The 19925-nt window shown below is 44.7% G+C and overlaps 1 protein-coding gene across 2 annotated transcripts in view; it reads right to left on the bottom strand.

Annotated features, from left to right (window-relative positions):
• Window positions 1–19925, bottom strand: part of ARHGAP20 (Rho GTPase activating protein 20) — a 109746-nt gene that overhangs the window by 84534 nt on the left and 5287 nt on the right. For both annotated transcript variants that reach the window (XM_034758816.1, XM_034758817.1), the window contains exon 2: window positions 1071–1156. In XM_034758816.1, the coding sequence (XP_034614707.1) occupies window positions 1071–1156 (86 nt within the window). The remainder of the gene's footprint in view (window positions 1–1070; window positions 1157–19925) is intronic.

Below are 19925 nucleotides of genomic sequence, written 5' to 3'. Positions count from 1 at the left end.
ACCCATGAGTTCCTGGCTTCCAATCCCATGTTGAACTGCTAGACTACACAAAATAGCATAAACATCATTTACAGAGTTTTTTCTCTGTTTCTCCTTTTGATTCAAAGACAATAAAAAGACCTGTAGCAGCTTCTAGTACTTTCAATTTACTTTCCTTTGTTTTTTTGCAACTCTGATATTTTCTCCAAATTCTTTTCAGATTTTTCAAGTGCTGTGGAATTCCACTGGATGATAAATATGGATTCAGGTATTAAGTAGATCAAACAGCAAATTTTCCAAGGCCCACACATTAATTCCCTAAATTCCACACCACAGTGTGGGAGAAAGTGAGTCTTTGCATAGTTGTGCTTTAATTTTCCATAATTATGCTTCTCAGTAAGGTTCTCCATGTAGTCTGACGTAATAACATTCTACTTGACTGTTCACTATTTCATAAACATTGGTACTTTGCAGGTTTAAAGTCTATTGAATTGTTAATAAGATGTCACGATAGCACAAGAGGAGAGTTATGTACAGTAATGTATCATAGAAACTTAGCTCATACAGCAACTGGTACTGAATTATACTTAGTGCTGCTTAGGAGCATGGGGGGGAGGAATGAAAGAGGGAACCAGTCACCCTCCCTCCCTGCCCATTCCATCACCAGAGCAGGCAGCCATGATTTGGTTTCCAGTGCAAAAGAAATGGGGTTGACAAATGCTGCCTGATGGGCTGAGGAGCTCAAATAAGGCAGGCCTGGGTGTGGCTGGAGAACAGCTATGCTTGCCTCCTTGGCATATCAGCCAGCATTAGGACAGCTGTGCTAGAGAGCAGCACTGAAAATGCCTTTAAAAAGATGTAGCAGGAGCCACCTCTTAATGCACGCCACGCCGCACCTCTGGCTGCATTATGCCTTCCAGTAGATATTATCCCAATGTAGCTAGCAGTGAAGGACACCTCCTGCCACTCCTCAATATGGCTCTGCCTGAAGGCATAATTTAGCCTGGTTTGAATAATTGCTTGTCAAAAACATCTCAAGATTTGGGCTCAGGAACTGGAAAAAGTACAACCAGCAAAATACATCAACTCACCTGGTGATAGTTCTGGACTTATTAAGTGCTTTACTGAGGACCAGAGATGGTGCAGACTGACGTCTTTGAGCCAGACTCTTCATCTTCTGTTTGGAAAAAGAACAAAAAGAACCAGAGGTGAGATTTTAAACACTAACTGAATGTATACAGACATTCGGCTCCTGTCTCCATTAATCTAATTGGCGCGTGATCTCTAAAGACTGATAACACTAAATGTCAGCATTAACTATTTAATTGCTGATTACTGGATAGAATGGGAAAGCGAATGGCAGTGAACTCACAGAAGGCAGGGAAGAAACTGGGGATTACTGCAGGGAAGGAATAAGGGAGGGGAGACACAGACAAGGAAGATATAGAGAAAGACAAAGGATGGGGAAGAAAGAGGGAGAAAAGAGAAAAATAGCGGTAGTTCTAGAGAGCAGCGTATTTTTCTATTGAGTGAAGTTGAGTATTACAATAAAGTGCAAAACAAATAAGATTATTCTTCCGCAAAGAGGAGATTTTCAAAAGCACCCAAAGGATTTACGAGTACACATTACATTGACTTTCAAACAGACCACTGTTCTAACCACTACCATTCCCCTCAAACAGGCAGGAAAAAAACCTAGATTTCCTGACCTCTCCGACATTCTGATGTCTAGTAATTAGTTGGCAAAGCATGTGTGACATCCCCCTCTAATGGCTGGCCCTCAGAAAAGATAAGTTACTTTTTTAGCTCAACTAATAGAGGTCTGTGCTGGTGATCCAAAGGGCTGGAGGGTTCCAACTCTGCTGATTTGCAACCAGGATCCACCCCAACTCTGGTAGTCATGGTAGAATTTGTTTTTTCCAGTTTTCTTTTTTAAAAACTGGTGTATTTAATTCACCTAGTGAAGAAGCATTCTTAAATACAGATTCTATAGTTTAAACAAAATCACTATAACTTGTCTAACGTGGCACATTGTGCAGCAAAACCCAGGTGTTCCACAGTTTGGTCATTTGTCACACACTTGGATTGCGTGTATCATGCACTGAAGGTTGAGAGAGATGCCCCTAATCTATAGCTTCTAAGACATGTGTTTGTTCTTACAAGCTTTGATATAAAAATATGCAACACTAGAATTTTCCTTTAAAATTGTTCCAGATCTCAGGATTGGTGACCACGGAGAACAAACAAAAATAAAACTCTTAAGATTCATCCCATGACTGTTTTCAGCCAGTCGTGATCCAGGATTTTCTTCCTTTATGCTAACAATAACCACCGTACACTATTAAACATTTTAGAGGACTATTGATTCTTCTGACAATTTGTATTCTTAATATAGCACAAAACTTGTTAGGGCATGTTCAGGTACTACACTTGATCTTAGCTCATAGAGAGCTATTACATTCTTCACGGAGAGGGAAAACTATGCAATGCTCCATTGTAGCCTTTCTTTAGCCAAGCAGGGAGACATTGATCAGTAATCATAGCAGCGCGTTTGTTGCTGTGATGATTTTTTATACTTGCTTTTCTATTCATGCAATGTGTGCTTGTTTGGTTATAATATATTTGTCTGGTAACAGACACTGCTCGTATTAAGGCTCTGTTATACAGCAGTGGTTGAATTTCCATGATAAGCTTGATTTCTGGTCCAACTCTAAAATCTACCGAAAATACTATCCATTTTGGTAAGTTAGAAGAATTCTAACTTGGTCCCAGGCCTATCTGATTTGAAGTTATGCAGGTAAAGGTTTAATAGACTGCCATCCTAAAAAAGATTTCCAGTGCTTTTTTTCCACTTTATAGCAGAAAACAGAGAGAAAATACCTTCTTTGCTGAATTCTTCTAGCTGAGAACTTGTGTAAAGGATCAAACATTGCCTGATTACAATCAAATCTCATAGACTTTAAGGCCGGAAGAGACCATCATGATCATCTAGTCTGACCTCCTGCAGAACACAGGTCAGAGATTTCACCCAATAACTTCCAAAGACTAAGGACTGTGTCTTTATAGGCATTTTCAGTCTTGCCAACTTCCAGTTTTATCGTGAGTCTCATATTTGGTGGTTTTCTTAAAGCCCAAGCTCCTGGAGTCATGGGATTGAATGAGAGTCTCAGCAATGATTTTTAAAAGATTTTGGACCTCGTGGGAGAGAAGAAAAGTTAGAAAATGTGACTCCGCAAAGGCCTAAAGAAACAGAAGACAAAGTGAACAAAAAGATTAGTATTTTTTAAAATCTCATGATTTTCGGGAGGCTGACTCATGATTTTTTAATGCTTGGGGTTGGCAATACCAGGCAGCCTACTACAACGGGACCCTGATCTTGACTGGGATCCGCCAAGAGCTACAGTAACATAGAATAATAATAAATGAGTATCAGACTCCAGGAAGTTCAGAATAGGACCCAAATCACTGCTGTAGACATAAGCTTTCAAGTCTCCAGCCTTGCACAGAGAGGCCTCAAAACATAAATAGATCGCTAAAGAGCTTTGCCATAGGAAAAAGGAGAATTTCCCAACCAAGACTGAAGTTAGTCAGGCCATCTGTTTGTAAATGAAAACACTTTAAAAGTAGTGCTCAACACAACTATAAAGTTCTTCTAATTTTTATTTATTTAGACCTGTGGTTCCCAAACTTTAACAGCCCGCGAACCCCTTTCACTAAATTGTGACATCTCGTGAACCCCCTCCTAAAAATGAATATTTCCAGGGATTTAAGTTTAAATTTCCTCAGTGTGATGGATTTGCTTGCTTTGCTCTGCATAGCTCTTGGAAGTCTGGAACCACTGGAGAAAGATAAAGTCTCAGGTCTGGTTCGGCATCAAGTCTGTTTCTGTATTTGGTTTTCAGATGTGCATACGAGGAAAATGCTTTCTCGCATATGTTGTTGAAAATGGTAACAAAACTGCAACAGCTTTTTCTGCCAGAAAGGGGTACTCGTTTCTTAAACTCAGCCAAAAGTTGATCAATGATAGATTTCTGAAACTCCTTTTCAGTTCGTAATCACAGGAGATCTCAATCAATTTCTCTTTTTCCTTGGTGTTTAATATCTGTGCTGAGAAAGTGGTATCATCAAAAGGGTTGCGAATTCAGTCATTATCGCCTAACATAGCTGGAAAGTATTCCCTGAAAGTTGTGCAAAGTCCTTTTAGGTGTGCAATTATATTGGTTTTAGTGCACTGATCCAACTGAAGTTTATGTTCTACCAGGAAGTCATGAAGATTACTGAATCACTCAGTTTGATTGTTTTCCAAACAACTTCCCCAGAACTGCAACTTCTTTATCAGGGATTCAACTCGCTCTTGCACATTGAAAACTGTTATATTGAGGCCGTGAAGAGATAAATTTAGGTCATTAATTCTTGAGAAAATATCTGCTAAATAAGCTAGGCTCTGGAGCCAGAAATTATTTTCCATACAGCTGGCAAGGTGGAAAGGGTGGCTGTTGAAAAAAAACTAGGATTTCCATTCTAACCTCAAACAAGCACACAAGGATTTTACCCCTTGAGAACCATCTAACTTCTGTATGGGTCAACACACAGACGTGTATACTACCCATTTCTTCACAAAGTATGTGAAATATTCTGGAATTTGTTGGCCATGATTTTATGAAATTCACCATTTTCACTACATTGTCCAGCACTTCCTTCAGTGCCTCTGGCATGCGTTTTGTTGCAAGGGCTTGTCTATGGATGCTGCAATGAGTCCAAGAGACTTTTGATGCAACCTTTTTTGTTTGAGCTACAAATCCAGTATACTTCCCCGTCATTGATGTGGCCCCATCAGTGCAAATGCCTAGGCAACGAGATCAATCTATTTCCTTTTCTTGAAAATATGCATTAGTCAGATTGAAGATATTTTCTCCAGTTGTACGTTCTTCCAATGGTCGGCAAAACAACAAGTCTTCTTCAACCATACCTTCATTCACATAACGTACAAACAGTAGCAAAATAGCTAGATTAGCTACATCAGTTGATTCATCCAACTGTATAGCATAATATGGACTATTTTTCACTCTATGTACAATTGTGGTCTCTACATTATTTGACATGTCATTAATTCTTCGTGACAACGTATTATTGGACAAAGGTACCATGTCAATCCTTTTTGCAGCCTTTTCTCCGAGCATGCAATGAACTACATCTTTTATACATGGACCAATCAAGCTCTCTGCTATGGTATGGGCTTCTGATGCTTTTGCTACTCGGTAGCTCACGCAGTATGTCGCTTTAAGTGCATTTTCATTATCAGTACTTGCTTTGGATATAAAACTGGTAATGTCACTTTTCTTCTCAGCTAATTTTCGCTTGAAAAACTCAACAGGCTTGTCAAGTTGTGCAGGATGCCTAGTTTCTAAATGGTGCCGAAGTAGAGAAGGTTTGAGGCTGCTGTTTGCTAGAACATCACCACAAATCACACACAGTGGTTTTGGATGTTCTTGATCACCAATGCATGTAAAGCCATATTTTATATAATCGTCATATTTTCTTTTCTTTGTAAGTGACTTTCCAGGACCATCATGATCATTAGACTTAGATTTTCCACAGTGTGGACTTGAGGAAACACTAGCTGATTCCAGCGTCTTTACACTTTCCTTTTTCAGCCACTTATCCATTGAACTTGTGTACAAAATTCTAATAAAAATAACAGAGAGAGACTGCTAACAACCAACAAACTAGAAACTGAGAAGATTCACTCACTCAAGCAAATCAGCACTCCAGAGAGAAGGACAATTACTGAGACACCTTAACACTCCTACACTGGCTACAACGTGCTTCTGGCTGGTTTGGCTCGCAAACAGCTTTTCTTCCGCCGAGGAAGGTGCCCTGGGAGGGACAAATTAGCTTGGACCACCCCCCACGTTCAGCATGGCCCCCTGCTGACTGCCCTGGATGCAAACTTCCCCTGCCTGACAAAGACAGGGATCCGAGCTACCACCTGCACCCCGCATGGAGTGCTGGGGTTCGGGGCTGCTGGCTCCCCCGCTGACAGGGGAGGGCTGGGGCTGCCGGCTCAAACTGCCCAGCCCTGCTCTCCACGAGGCTCAGGCTGCTGGCTCCCTGGCTGACAGGAGGGCTCGGGCTGCTGGCTCAAACTGCCCGCTCTCCCTGGGGCTCGGGCTGCTGGCTCCCCCGCTGACAGGAGAGGGGCTCGGGCTGCCGGCTCAAACTGCCCGCTCTTCACGAGGCTCGGGCTGCCGACTCCCTGGCTGACAGGAGAGGGCTCGGGCTGCCCGCTCAAACTGCCCGGCCCCGCTCTCCCTGGGGCTCGGGATGTCTGCCCTGCAACGGGTCCCAGCAGAGTCCTCTGGCCGCCATTAATGAAATTTTTCTTGCGAACCCCCTGAAACGTTCTGCGAACCTCCAGGGGTTCGTGAACCCCACTTTGGGAACCACTGATTTAGCCAGATTCCTAGTTTAAAGAACAGAGAGTGGGACGCAATTAAAATTAAGTTAATTTAATTAATCTATTCTGTGGGGGAATGAGACAGTTTCCTGGTCTAGCGAGCTGCACCCAAGACGTCAGTTATCTCTAGCTTCCCTACCCGTGTTTTTTTTTATCCACATACACACCCTGAGGTCTCGTGCTGGCAGCACTTAGGAGACCTAAGAGAATCTGTATGGCAATGAAGAGCAAGCAGAGGGCAAGGGATTAGTGGGAGGAGTGGCAACAGACATGGAGCCAGCATTTCTCCATATACAAATCCCATATGTCCATATCATGAAATTGTAACATTTTTTTAAATAAAGGAAAGTAGTATGGTAACAAATCCTCACTGGCAGAGGCATGCAGATATGAAACATCATAAAATCAATATCCCATGAATAAGGCTATGATTCAGTCACGGGTATTTTTAGTAAAACTCATGGACAGGTCACAGGCAATAATCAAAAATTCATGGCCTGTGACCTGTCCATGAGTTGTACTATAAATACCCCTGACTAAATCTTTTGGGGTGGGGGGAAAGGAGGGTCGCTGCTGGGTGGGGGTGCATCTGGGGGCTGCTGCTGGGGTGGGGTGGACAGCAGCACCAGCTGCTGGGGACTGCCAAGCCAACTGCAGCTGCTCTAGCCGCCCCGGGACCGCTGCCGGGGGCCGTTGACAATGGCTGCTCTGGCAGCTGTGGGCCGCCGAGCAGTGGCTGCTCAGGAAATGGGGCCAGCTGCCCGGGGCCTCCCAAGCAGCAGCCAGAGTGGCTGTCCCCGGGGACCACATGAGCAGCTGCCCCAGAGCCAGCTGCTTGGGCAGCCCTGAGGTCAGCCACACTGGCTGCTGCAGAAGTCATGGAGGTGGGGAAAAGTCACGGAATCCATGACTTCTACGACCTCCGTGACTGACATGGAGCCCTATATGATGCACATTTTTAGTACTCTGCATGCAAAGATGGTAGGCTGGCATCTGCAAGGGGCAGAGTTAAGGTACTGTATGTCACTGTACATGTACATACTTTCATAGGTGTGGGTTTCTTCTAAATTTTACCTTATCGCTATGTTTCTTGGGTTTTTGTTTTTTTAAACTCAAACCACAGAAATGAACCTGTAATCTCAATTTCACTTGAAGTTTTCTGTTGGGGTTATAATACCATTTTAAAGTGTTATCGCTGCAAAGAAAATATACAAACAATGCCAGATCCTCACCTGTTATGAACTAGCATAGCTCCATAGATTTCAACTGAGTTATGCTAATTTATAGGTTCCGGCCCAAATCGTTTAACAAATTAGATCTTGTAATCTTATTGATTGAAAGATGAGCAGTAAAACTGCCAGCCTTTACTCTGAGTATCAACCTAGTCATCTGCTCCAGGGAAGTCTATTCCTAAATGCTGGCATTAAACTAATTTTGGCTAGTAGTTTAAGTGGACAGTCACTTTATATTGTGTTGCTCAATTATGGCATTAATCTCCATTCTGTGAAAAAGCTAATGTACAAAAGTTCTTGAGTGGAGCTTTCTTTTTTTAAGCAAAACAAACGTAACTGAAAATATAGCACTTTATTATGATTTCTGCATAGCATTTCATTATATTAGGCCTGGAAAGAGATCAGCAGAGCATTTGTTAAGTAGAGAACATACACAAAAATTCATTGTACATGTGATTTCTTTTGTGAGGAAAAATAATTAAACACTGTACCACTTACATCTGGTATCTTATAATTTTTATGCGCATCTAGAGAAGCAAAACAGGTGTCATTCTTTTCCAGGTTAGTGCAATGAACAGACATCCTTTTTCAGCTACTTGATAGCTCTACCATTCTGATTTATGTAATATTTTTAGACATCACCGTCCAGTCTCACGTAGTGCTGATACTATTAAACTATTTAAGGCCCTGATCCTCAGCTTGTTCTACATCAGGGGTGGGCAAACTTTTTGGCCTGAGGGCCGCATCAGGTTTCATAAATTGTATGTAGGGCTGGTTAAGGGAGGGGGTCGTGGCCCGGCCCCCACCTCCTATCTGCCCCCCCCCCAGGACTCCTGCCCCATCCAACCCCCCATTCCCTAATGGCCCCTCTGGGACCCCTACCCCATCCAACCACCCCTTCTCCCTGTCCCCTGACTTCCCCCGGAACCCCTGCCCCTGATTGCCCCCTGCCACTCCATCCAACCCCCCCTCCTTCCTGACTGCCCCCCCAGAATCCCTGCCCCCATTCAACACCGTTTCCCCTCATAACCACCTCCACACCCCCGCCCCCTGGCCACCACCCCAAAGTCCCCTGCCCTCTATCCAACCCGCCCTGCTCCCTGTCCCCTTACCGTGCTGCCTGGAGCACCAGTAGCTGCAGCGCTACAGCCGTGCCGCCCGGCTGGAGCTGCGCCACGCTGCCGCCGCCACCACACAGCACAGAGCACCGGGTCAGGCCAGGCTCTGCAGCTGCGCTGCTCCAGGAGCTCACAGTTCCACCACCCAGAGCATTGTGCCAGCAGTGGAACAAGTGAGCTGAGGCTGCGGGGGAGCAGCGGGGTAAGGGCCGAGGGCTAGCCTCCAGGGCCAGGAGCTTGGGGGCCGGGCAGGACAATCCCGCGGGCTGGATGTGGCCTGCGGGCATAGTTTGCCCATCCCTGTTCTACACAGACAGACCCCTAGTCCCCAACGTGCAACTAAGTTTTGATTTACTTCTTTTGTAATCATCCTAGCATAATGTTTTTTGTCATGCTCAAATAATCTAAACTCACTCAATACCATATTTAGATTAATACGTGAACCTTGTTGTGTACTAAAGAAATCAAAGATCCGGTCCAGCTCCCATTTAAATCAATGACAAAGTTAGAGCAGAATCAAGTTCACAGAATGTATGTGTGTTCACAGAATGAATATTGCTGATGTATTCCAGCAAGATACAAAGCAAGAATGTCAGACGTTTTTTGGACAATAAGACACTTGCTTTTTGAGGAGAGGATGGGAACAGAAGGGCTTGCAAGCTTGATAATGAAATATGGAACCTTTGGCCTCTAAGCCAATGGTTTGAACCCAGAAGAAAAATCAATACTATTTGAGGATGATTCAGTGATCTATGTGAAATGGACGAAGAACTCAGTCTATCCCTAGCTGATAGGTGACCACAACACGAACACCACCTCTGTAAAAGACAGACACCATTGTTGACTCACTCACTAGAATCAAAAGGATTGTATGTGTCTGGAAACTGAATTAAAATCTCCATCTCTAAAAGTGGGTGAGGATTGAAGCACAGTGGCTAGCTACTGCAACCTTCACCCACACTATTGCTGCTATACCTGTTCTGCAAGCAGAGGATTTTGCTCTTTTGCATGGGAAATCTGGACCGTTCAATAGGGTGACCAGATGTCCCGATTTTATAGGGTTAATCCTGATATTTGGAGCTTTTCTTATATAGGCTCCTATTACCTGTCAACCCCATCCCGATTTTTCACACTTGCTGTCTGGTCACCCTACCCTTCAACTTTTAATGAAAAGAAACCTGCCTTAAACAAAACTCACTCTATAAAATCTTTACGTCAATAAGAACAGTTAATGATTTCATTCATACAAACTCTGCCCTCTTGATGTTTGAAGTAACAACAAAAATATCTGGGCATACATGCCTTATGGTTTAGTTATGTCATACTTAATTCATGTTTACAGACTTTTAAGGAAGCCTATATCAAGATTTACAAATAATTGTTTTTACTAAGACTAAAAAAAAGCCCCAAAATATTCCTCACTGCCCAACAGTTTATCTTTCAAGATCTACTTATGCATCAGCACTCTGAGTATATTTCACAGCTAGATTGCACAGGTATCACTAGGCCAGGGTTTCTCAAACTTCCTTGCACCACGACCCCTTTCTGACAACAAAAATTACTACATGACCCCAGGAGATGGAACAGAGCTCGCCCGAGCCCTTCCACCCCAGATGGGGGGGCCAAAGCCCAAGCCCAACTGCCCCAGGCGGGGGTGGAAGAAATGGGCCAAAGCCAAAACCCAAGGGCTTCAGCCCCAGGCAGTGGGCCTGTAACCTGAGCCCCGCTGCCCACGGCTGAAGCAGTTGGGCTTGGGCTTCAGCTTTGGCCCTGGGCAATGGGGCTCAGGCTTTGGCCCCAGGCCCCAGCAAGTGTAAGCCAGTCCTGGTGACCCCATTAAAACGGTGTTTTGACCCATAGTTTGAAAAACGCTGCACTAGGCTATTCATAACTTAGTAGGTAATAAGCCCTTTATGTTGTTTATTTCTGTTTTCTGCATGCCTTAATCTAATATTTTTCAAAATCATACAATACACATTGAATATAAATAAATTAAACCTCGAGAAGTTCACTATTTCTTCAGTAGGACAACAGGGCTGTTTATAACTTTCTATCCCGTTCTTGACCCCTTTTAATCAGAATTATTCTGATTGCTTCGTGAGTTGACAGTTCAGCTGTTATTAGGTTTAGCCTGTAGTGAGTGCGTGTTTGTGTGCTCCATAAATTTACAGAATGTAAAATGTCCTTCTCAGGGCTCATCTACCATAAAGGTAGATCAAGTGAATATTTAGCAAACTACTGAGTTACTGTTTACACTGGCAACATACTTTTACTTATTTACTTACAAGGACTTTCCCAAAAATAAAGTCAATTTAAGAGGGCTAACTAAGGCCTGGTCTACACTACGAGTTTAGGTCAAATTTAGCAGCGTTAAATCGAATTAAGCCTGGACACGTCCACATGACGAAGCTCTTTTTTTTTACTTAAAGGGCCCTTTAAACCGGTTTCTTTACTCCACCTCCGATGAGGGGATTAGCGCTAAAATCGGCCTTTGCGGGTCAGATTTGGGGTAGTGCGGATGGAATTGGCCTCCAGGAGCTATCCCACAGTGCTTCATTGTGACCGCTCTGGATAGCGCTCTCAACTCAGATGCACTGACCAGGTAGACAGGAAAAGCCCCGCGAACTTTTGAATTTCATTTCCTGTTTGCCCAGCGTGGAGAGCACAGGTGACCACGCAGAGCTCATCAGCACAGGTAACCGTGATGGAGTCCCAGGATCACAAAAGAGCTCCAGCTTGGACAGAACGGGAGGTACGGGATCTGCTCGCCATATGGGGAGACGAATCAGTGCTAGCTGAACTCTGTAGCGGTAAACGAAATGGCAAAATATTAGAAAAAGTCTCAAAGGCCATGAAGGACAGAGGCCATAACAGGGACGCACAGCACTGCCGCGTGAAAATTAAGGAGCTAAGGGAAGCCTACCACAAAGCCAGAGAGGCAAACGGAAGGTCCGGGGCAGAGCCGCAAATATGCCGCTTCTACGCGGAGCTGCATGCCATTCTAGGGGGTGCAGCCACGACTACCCCAACCGTGTGCTTTGACTCCATCAGTGGAGAATCAGGCAACAGGGAAGCGGGTTCGGGGTACGAGGAAGATGATGATGAAGACAATGAAGACAGCTCACAGCAAGGAAGTGGAGAAACTGGTTTCCCCAACAGCCAGGATATGTTTATCACCCTGGACCTGGAACCAGTAACCCCCGAACTCACCCAACACGTGCTCCCAGACCCTGAGGGCACACAAGGGACCTCTGGTGAGTGTACCTTTGTAAATATTACACATGGTTTAAAAGCAAGCATGTTTAATGATTAATTTGCCCTGGCAATTGCGGCCAGTACAGCTACTGGAAAAGTCTGTTAATGTGTATGGGGATGGAGCGGAAATCCTCCAGGGACATCTCCAGAAAGCTCTCCTTCATGTACTCCCAAAGCCTTTGTAAAAGATTTCTGGGGGGGGCTGCCTTATCCCGTCCGCCATGGTAGGACACTTTACCACGCCAGGCCAATAGCACGTAGTCTGGAATCATTGCATAACAAAGCATGGCAGCATATGGTCCCGGTGTTTGCTGGCATGCAGACAACATCCATTTCTTATCGCTCTTTGTTATCCTCAGGAGAGTGATATCATTCACGGTCACCTGGTTGAAATGGGGTGATTTTATTAAGGGGACATTCAGAGGTGCCCGTTCCTGCTCGTCTGAACAGAAATATTCCCCACTGTTAGCCACGCAGTGGGGGAAGGGGTGGGGGGAGGGGTGAAGTGACCATCCCAGAGAATTGGGTGTGTGGGGGGGTAGTTGGGTTTGTGATGCATGTTAACCCGGAAACCGCAGCCCCTCCTTTTACATTGCAAACCCATTTTAAATGGTCAACCCAACGGGAGCTTGGTATGGGAAATGAGAGCGCTACTGTTTGAAACCATTCCCACATGTTAAGAAGGTTAAAAAAGCCAAAAGACTGTGGCTTACCATGGCTGCCTGCAAGCCGAAATCTGTTGCCTGGCACTGCGTGAGTGATCTCTCACACCAAACCGGCAGGCCCTCAATATGAGAGGAAAAATGCGACCTTGTAACGAAAGCACATGCTGTGTAATGTGAACAGCAAAATTTAACGTGAAAGAGTGTACCCATTGTTCTCTAAAATGTGACTTTTTTAACCACCTCTCCCTTCTCCTCCACCAGCTGCAAATGTTTCTCCTTCACAGAGGCCAGTGAAGATTAGAAGGAGATAACCGCAGACTCGGGATGATATGTTCTCGGAGCTCCAGATGTCCTCCCATGCTGACAGAGCACAGCAGAATGCGTGGAGGCAGACAATGTCATAGTGCAAAAAAGCACAATATGAATGAGAGGAGAGGTGGCGGGCTGAATCACGGGCTGAAGAGAGAAAGTGGCGGGCTGAAGAGGATAGGTGGCGTCAGCTTGTTGACAGAAGGCAAGAGTCGATGCTCTGGCTGCTGGAGCAGCAAACTGATATGCTCCAGCGTATGGTTGAGCTGCAGGAAAGGCCGCAGGAGCAGAGACCGCCACTACAGCCCCTGTGTAACCAACAGCCCTCCTCCCCACGTTCCATAGCCTCCTCACCCAGACGCCCAAGAACGCGGTGGGGGGGCCTCCGGCCATCCAGTCACTCCACCCCAGATGATTGCCCAAGCATCAGACGGCTGGCCTTCAATAAGTGTTAAAGTTTTAAACTGCAGTGTGTCCTTTTCCTTCCCTCCTCCCCCACCCTTCCCGGGCTACCTTGGCAGTTATCCCCCTAGTTGTGTGATGAATTAATAAAGAATGCATGAATGTGAAGTAACAATGACTTTATTGCCTCTGCAAGCGGTGCTCGAAGGGAGGAGGAGAGGGTGGTTAGTTTACAGGGAATTAGAGTGAACTGGGGGGGGGGGAGACGGAGGGTTCATCAAGGAGAAACAAACAGAAGTTTCACACCGTAGCCTGGCCAGTCACAAAACTCGTTTTCAAAGCTTCTCTGATGCGCACCGCACCCTGCTGTACTCTTCTGATCACCCTGGTGTCTGGCTGCGCATAATCAGCGGCCAGGCAATTTGCCTCAACCTCCCACCCCGCCATAAATGTCTCCCCCTTACTCTCACAGATATTGTGGAGCACACAGCAAGCAGCAATAACAATTGGAATATTGGCTTCGCTGAGGTCTATCCGAGTCAGTAAACTGCGCCAGCGCGCTTTTAAACGTCCAAATGCACATTCCACCACCATTCGGCACTTGCTCAGCCTATAGTTGAACAGGTCCTGACTACTGTCCAGGCTGCCTGTGTACGGCTTCATGAGCCATGGCATTAAGGGGTAGGCTGGTCCCCAAGGATAACGATAGGCATTTCAACATCCCCAATAGTTATTTTCTGGTCCGGGAAGAAAGTCCCTTCCTCCAGCTTTTGAAACAGACCAGAGTTCCTGAAGACACGAGCATCATGTACCTTTCCCGGCCATCCCACGTTGACGTTAGTGAAACGTCCCTTGTGATCCACTAGGGCTTGCAGCAGCATTGAAAAGTACCCCTTGCGGTTTATGTACTCGGTGGCTTGGTGCTCCGGTGACAAGATAGGGATATGGGTTCTGTCTATCGCCCCACCACAGTTTGGGAATCCCATTGCAGCAAAGCCATCCACTGTGACCTGCATGTTTCCCAGAGTCACTACCCTTGATATCAGCAGGTCTTTGATTGCGTTGGCTACTTGGATCACAGCAGCCCACACAGTAGATTTGCCCACTCCAAATTGATTCCCAACTGACCGGTAGCTGTCTGGCGTTGCAAGCTTCCACAGGGCTATCGCCACTTGCTTCTCAACTGTGAGGGCTGCTCTCATCCTGGTATTCTGGCGCTTCAGGGCAGGGGAAAGCAAGTCACAAAGTTCCATGAAAGTGCCCTTACGCATGCGAAAATTTGGTAGCCACTGGGAATTGTCCCACACCTGCAACACGATGCGGTCCCACCAGTCTGTGCTTGTTTCCCGGGCCCAGAATCAGCATTCCACGCCATGAACCTGCCCCAGTAACACCATGATTTGCACATTGCTGGGACCTGTACTTTGTGAGAGGTCTATGTCCATGTCAATTTCCTCATCACTCTCGTCGCCGCGCTGCAATCGCCTCCTCGGCTGGTCCTGGTTTTGCTTTGGCATGTCCTGGCTCTGCATATACTCCAGGACAATGCGCGTGGTGTTCATAGTGCTCATAATTGCCACAGTGATCTGAGCGGGCTCCATGATCCCAGTGTTATGGCATCTGGGCTGAAAAAAGGCGCGAAACTATTGTCTGACGGAGGGAGGGAGAGAGGGAGGAGCGAGTGACGACATGGCTTACAGGTATAGGGAATTAAAATCAACAAAGGTGCCTGTGCATCAGGGAGAAACACAAACAACTGTCACACAGAATGGCCCCCCCCCAAAGATTGAACTCAAAACCCTGGGTTTAGCAGGCCGTTGATTTCATGGAGGGAGGAGGAAGCAAATGAATACAGAACAAATCTGGTCCATCTATTTTTTACATCTTAAGCTGGCAGCAGACGGTGCAGCATGACTGATAGCCATCGGCATCTTCTGGGTGCTTGGCAGAAAGTGCTGTATTACGGCTGCTAGCCATCATCGTCAAGACGGTTCAATAGGACTGCCGGCAGGACTGAGTCTCCAGGAGACAAAACATGTCTGCCCAGGTGCCTCTGACCGAACTCACTGAGGAATACGACGACGATGGATACCAGTCATAATATACCATCTACTGCCAAAAGGCAATTAGCTGCTGCTGTGTAGCAATGCAGTACCACGTCTGCCGGATGACGTATGGTGACGGTGAGCTGAGCTGAGCTGAGCGGGCTCCATGCTTGCCGTGGTATGTTGTCTGCACAGATAACCCAGGTAAAAAGGCGCGAATCGATTGTCTGCCGTTGCTCTGACGGAGGGGCCTGACGACATGTACCCAGAACCCCCCGCGACACTGTTTTTGCATCATCAGGCATTGGGATCTCAACCCAGAATTCCAATGGGCGGCGGAGACTGCGGGAACTGTGGGATAGCTACCCACAGAGCAACGCTCCGGAAGTCGACGCTAGCCTCGGTACTGTGGACGCGGTCTGCCGACTTAATGCACTTAGAGCATTTTATGTGGGGACACACACAATCGACTGTTTAAAACCGATTTCTATAAAACCGGCTTCTATAAATTCGACCTACTTTCGTAGTGTAGACATACCCTAAGGAGAAAACAATTACAGAGGCATGAGAGGAAAGAGACATCAACACAAGTGGATGATCGGGGTGGCAGAGTGCACAGTAAGAGACAGAGACTAAAAGCAAAGTTGGGGTAGGAATACAGAAGATCAGTAAGAGAAATTATGAGCAAGAAAAGATGTGCATCAGCAGTCATACTACTACCCTAGATCATAAACTCTTATGGCTTTAATTTAAATCTGGCAGGGAGATCTCACCTATTATGTTGTTTCAAATGTTGGTGGGAAGGAGGAATACTAACAAAAAAAAAATGGAGAAAGGGGTTGTAGCGAAAATGAATGCTAAATATTCAAGTCCTATTGCCAGCAGTGCTTCAGCACTTCCTTGCTATCCTCCCCTTCTACTTTATTCCAGTTATTCTGCTACCGGGCAAGTGCGTGCATATATACACACACAGCAAGAGGAGGATTAACACTTGGTACAGTTGTGTCTGTGCTCCTGTAGTGCAGAGCTTTCCCAGTGGCAGTTTAAAACTGACAAACCTCATATAGTTCTTGTCTATGTCAAGTGGCTACTGGGGAAGTATTGATGTGGCAGAAATCCCATTTGGGGAACTAACAAAATGCAGGCGGGTGTGAAAGCTGTGAATCCCGTCCTCTTACATTCATCTTAAAGCCTAGTTTCTTCCCATCATTTGAAAGAATACGGGGAGCTCTCTCACACACCCAAACTTCAATTTAATCTCTGGCAGGATTTTCTGAAAGGCCGGAAGGGTCTCAGAAGTTATGATAGGCATCCACTAACCATGTGTCTCATGTCACCTTCCTCAGGTGTCTGATGTTTGCTCACTGTACTGAGTGCATTCATTTCCCTGATGTACTGACATAGATGGAGCAGGTCACAGCTAGATTCCAAGGTACCTCTGCCTTTCGTTACATGTGTCAGGCTACAGAATGTAAATATGCAACTATCCTGTCTCCAGGTGAAGAAGAGGAGACAAAGGAGTCATAAATACTAACAGAGCATAAATGAGAGCTTACCTGTGAGTACAGATTGTACACAGGATTCTGCTAGACACATGCATGAGAAGCAGACAAAGGATTCTAACAGCCTTAAACTAATATAAAAAAGGAAAAAAGCTGCCTCTGCTTCCTTAACTCATTCCCCTTGTACCTAGATACTGCAAGCAACTCAGTCAAAACAAGATGTGACATATGCAATTCCTAGGTACTGGGGACTACAGTTTTTATTGAGGACTGCTACTATGTTGGAGTGAAAAAACAAGGCCAGGAAACTCAGGAACTGGGACATCATTTTATTCGCCAGACATATAACGTTCTACTTTTCCCATGGATGGCCACCCTCAAAAATGAATCATTAATCCTGGACCCTTGACAAAAGCAACATTGCTGGGCACTGAGGTACAGTACTATGTATCATAAATCAATACATGCCATATAACTGGCTCATTCCTAAGCAGCAAGTGCATTAATGATTTAGTTAATCTTAACTACATGCTATTTTCAGTCCTCATTTGTCTTAAAATTGCTCATATCACCTTAAACATATGCAGTAATTTTCCATTACAGGGATAACAGTGTGTTGTGAGAAGTGTCCCTAGGCAGCCAGGATTCCAGTTATCATTAGCAGTAATATTATTATAGTATCACCCAAAGGCCCCAAAATCTGACCCCCTTGTACTAGGCAAGATACAAATTTATGGGAAGATATAAACCGCACCCAAAGAGCTTACGCTCCAAAATAAATAAATGAATATAAGGGCATGGGAAAGGGATACAACATACAAGCAAGGTAATCAGGTATTGGCAGGTATATAGAGAAAACAACAACATGTATTTGCCTATTTTTACAGGGGGATGAAGAGGCAGAGAAAGGGGGAGGTTATACTTTCCCCTGCTTATTCTAATATTGCTCCCTAGTTTTTTAACTATATCCACAAAGTACAAGTTTCTACATCACCTGAATTCTTCCTTCCTTAGCATAGTAAGCAACAGCCATACCTGTGATCACAACAGTTGCATCAATATAACTATATTGGTTTTGAAACAAATATCCTCAAATCAGCACAAAAACCATGTGTAGACTAGCCCTCAAAAGTCGGGTTCTCAGCTGGTGTAAATTGGCATAGCTCCTCTGACGTCAATGGCGCGATACCAATTTACACCAGCTTAGAAACCGTTTTAGGATTTTTCACAAGCACAACAATAATAGTTTGCACTTCTATATCAAATGTAGAAGTGCAAAGTATTTCAAATGTCTCTAACATAGATTGACGATGCCTCACAAAATCTCTGATGTAGGTAACTCCTTATATCCATTTTGGATCTAGAGAAGATGAGGCATGCAGAACTTTTGCTATTTGCTCAAAGTCACACACAAGTAGATGGCAAAGCTGGGAGCAAAATGTAGGCAGCTTCCACCTTCCAACCCTATGGTTCAACAGAAATCACACATTCCTTCTATTTGCTTTGACAACTACATGCAAACTAATAACTTAAGATAAAATAGAGTTCTGAGAAACACAGAAGAGCGTAACTATTTCTGCTAAGTAAGCTTAATTCAGACTCTGAGTAAAATACAGTCATGATAAGAAGAACGAGTAATTTAGTGACTACTGATAGTCTCTCTTATTTCGAGAGGGTTCATGTCAGGAGGTTAAAGCCATTTTAACATCTTTAATCTTAAATATCATATTTGCATTAATCTCTCTCAATTTGCATTAGCCCTGTTTTGATCTTTGAGATTGTCACCAGTCTCTATACTGATCTATTACCAACTTGCTCTCCCATATAATTTCATATGTAACCAGCACACAAGAGAGTTTATCTCCCACTGTAACAAGGATTCCATCCATTCTTCTGTTATATGCACACTGTAAGATAATTACCATAGATATATAGGTACTTACAGAGTAAGTATCACTATAGTATCTAAGCAGTAACGATACCTCATTTGAGATTCCATTCCATGCAAAACTAGGGCCAGGCCTTGACCTCTGTTGAACTAGTATAGAAAGATCATAGGCAGCCTCTTCCTCACTCATGCAGCAGGCCAGGTTTCCAGTGCAGTACTTAAAGAGCACTAAGGACGTGGACCTATAAAAGCCACCACATCATCAACTCAAAAGCCAATATATGCAGAGTCAAGAGTGTGACCAACCTTACCCCCACCTAGCATGCAACATGCCATCTGCAGCATTTACAAGCCAGTGGCACAAGCTGCTTCTTTTCAAACACACATATCCCACTTTGTGTGCCTCCACTAGATGGAATCCTGACATGGCTGTCAGGATCTGTGGGAAGTGGGCATGCTAACCAGCACCATTGCCCCCTCTCAGCACTGGCTAGAGGCTGAGCAAAATTTGGGCGGTAAAATCCCTTAGCCTGTAACCTCCTTGGAGCAAGGTCTGTCCTTGAGTGTTTGGAAAGTGTCACCATTAATAAAAATGCACTTTTTATTACTTTATATTATTTACATCCAAAATGCTGAATTACACATAGGAGGCTGTAATAAAATACTTCGAATCTCACAGCATTTGAAGCTTCCTATCAGTCTATTGTTCTTGTTTCCCCTTCATTTCACAGGGCATTTTGGCTTTCACAGGTTGCAAGGTATAATATGCACAGAGATTATATTCAGAAAATGGGGAAGGAACAATAGAAAAAAAAAACTACCTTCAGGGGCCACATTTTAGATCATAGTATTTAGAGATGGAAAGTGTCTATTAGATCAATAGCCCAAACAGCCATGGCAGGATATAGTTCCAGTTTAAGGGGGTGTAGCAGATATCCCATAATGGTATGTGTCAGATATTTCACTGATACTACATTTGGTCTTAGCCAAAAATATTCTAGGTGATTGTTTTATCTATAAAAACAACAAGGAGTCCGGTGGCACCTTAAAGACTAACAGATTTATTTGGGCAT

This window comes from Trachemys scripta, chromosome 1, assembly GCF_013100865.1.
Source record: "Trachemys scripta elegans isolate TJP31775 chromosome 1, CAS_Tse_1.0, whole genome shotgun sequence".
NCBI lineage: Eukaryota > Metazoa > Chordata > Testudines > Emydidae > Trachemys > Trachemys scripta.
The sequence above is the reverse complement of the archived record's forward strand: the minus strand, read 5'-3'. Positions and strand labels throughout refer to the sequence as shown.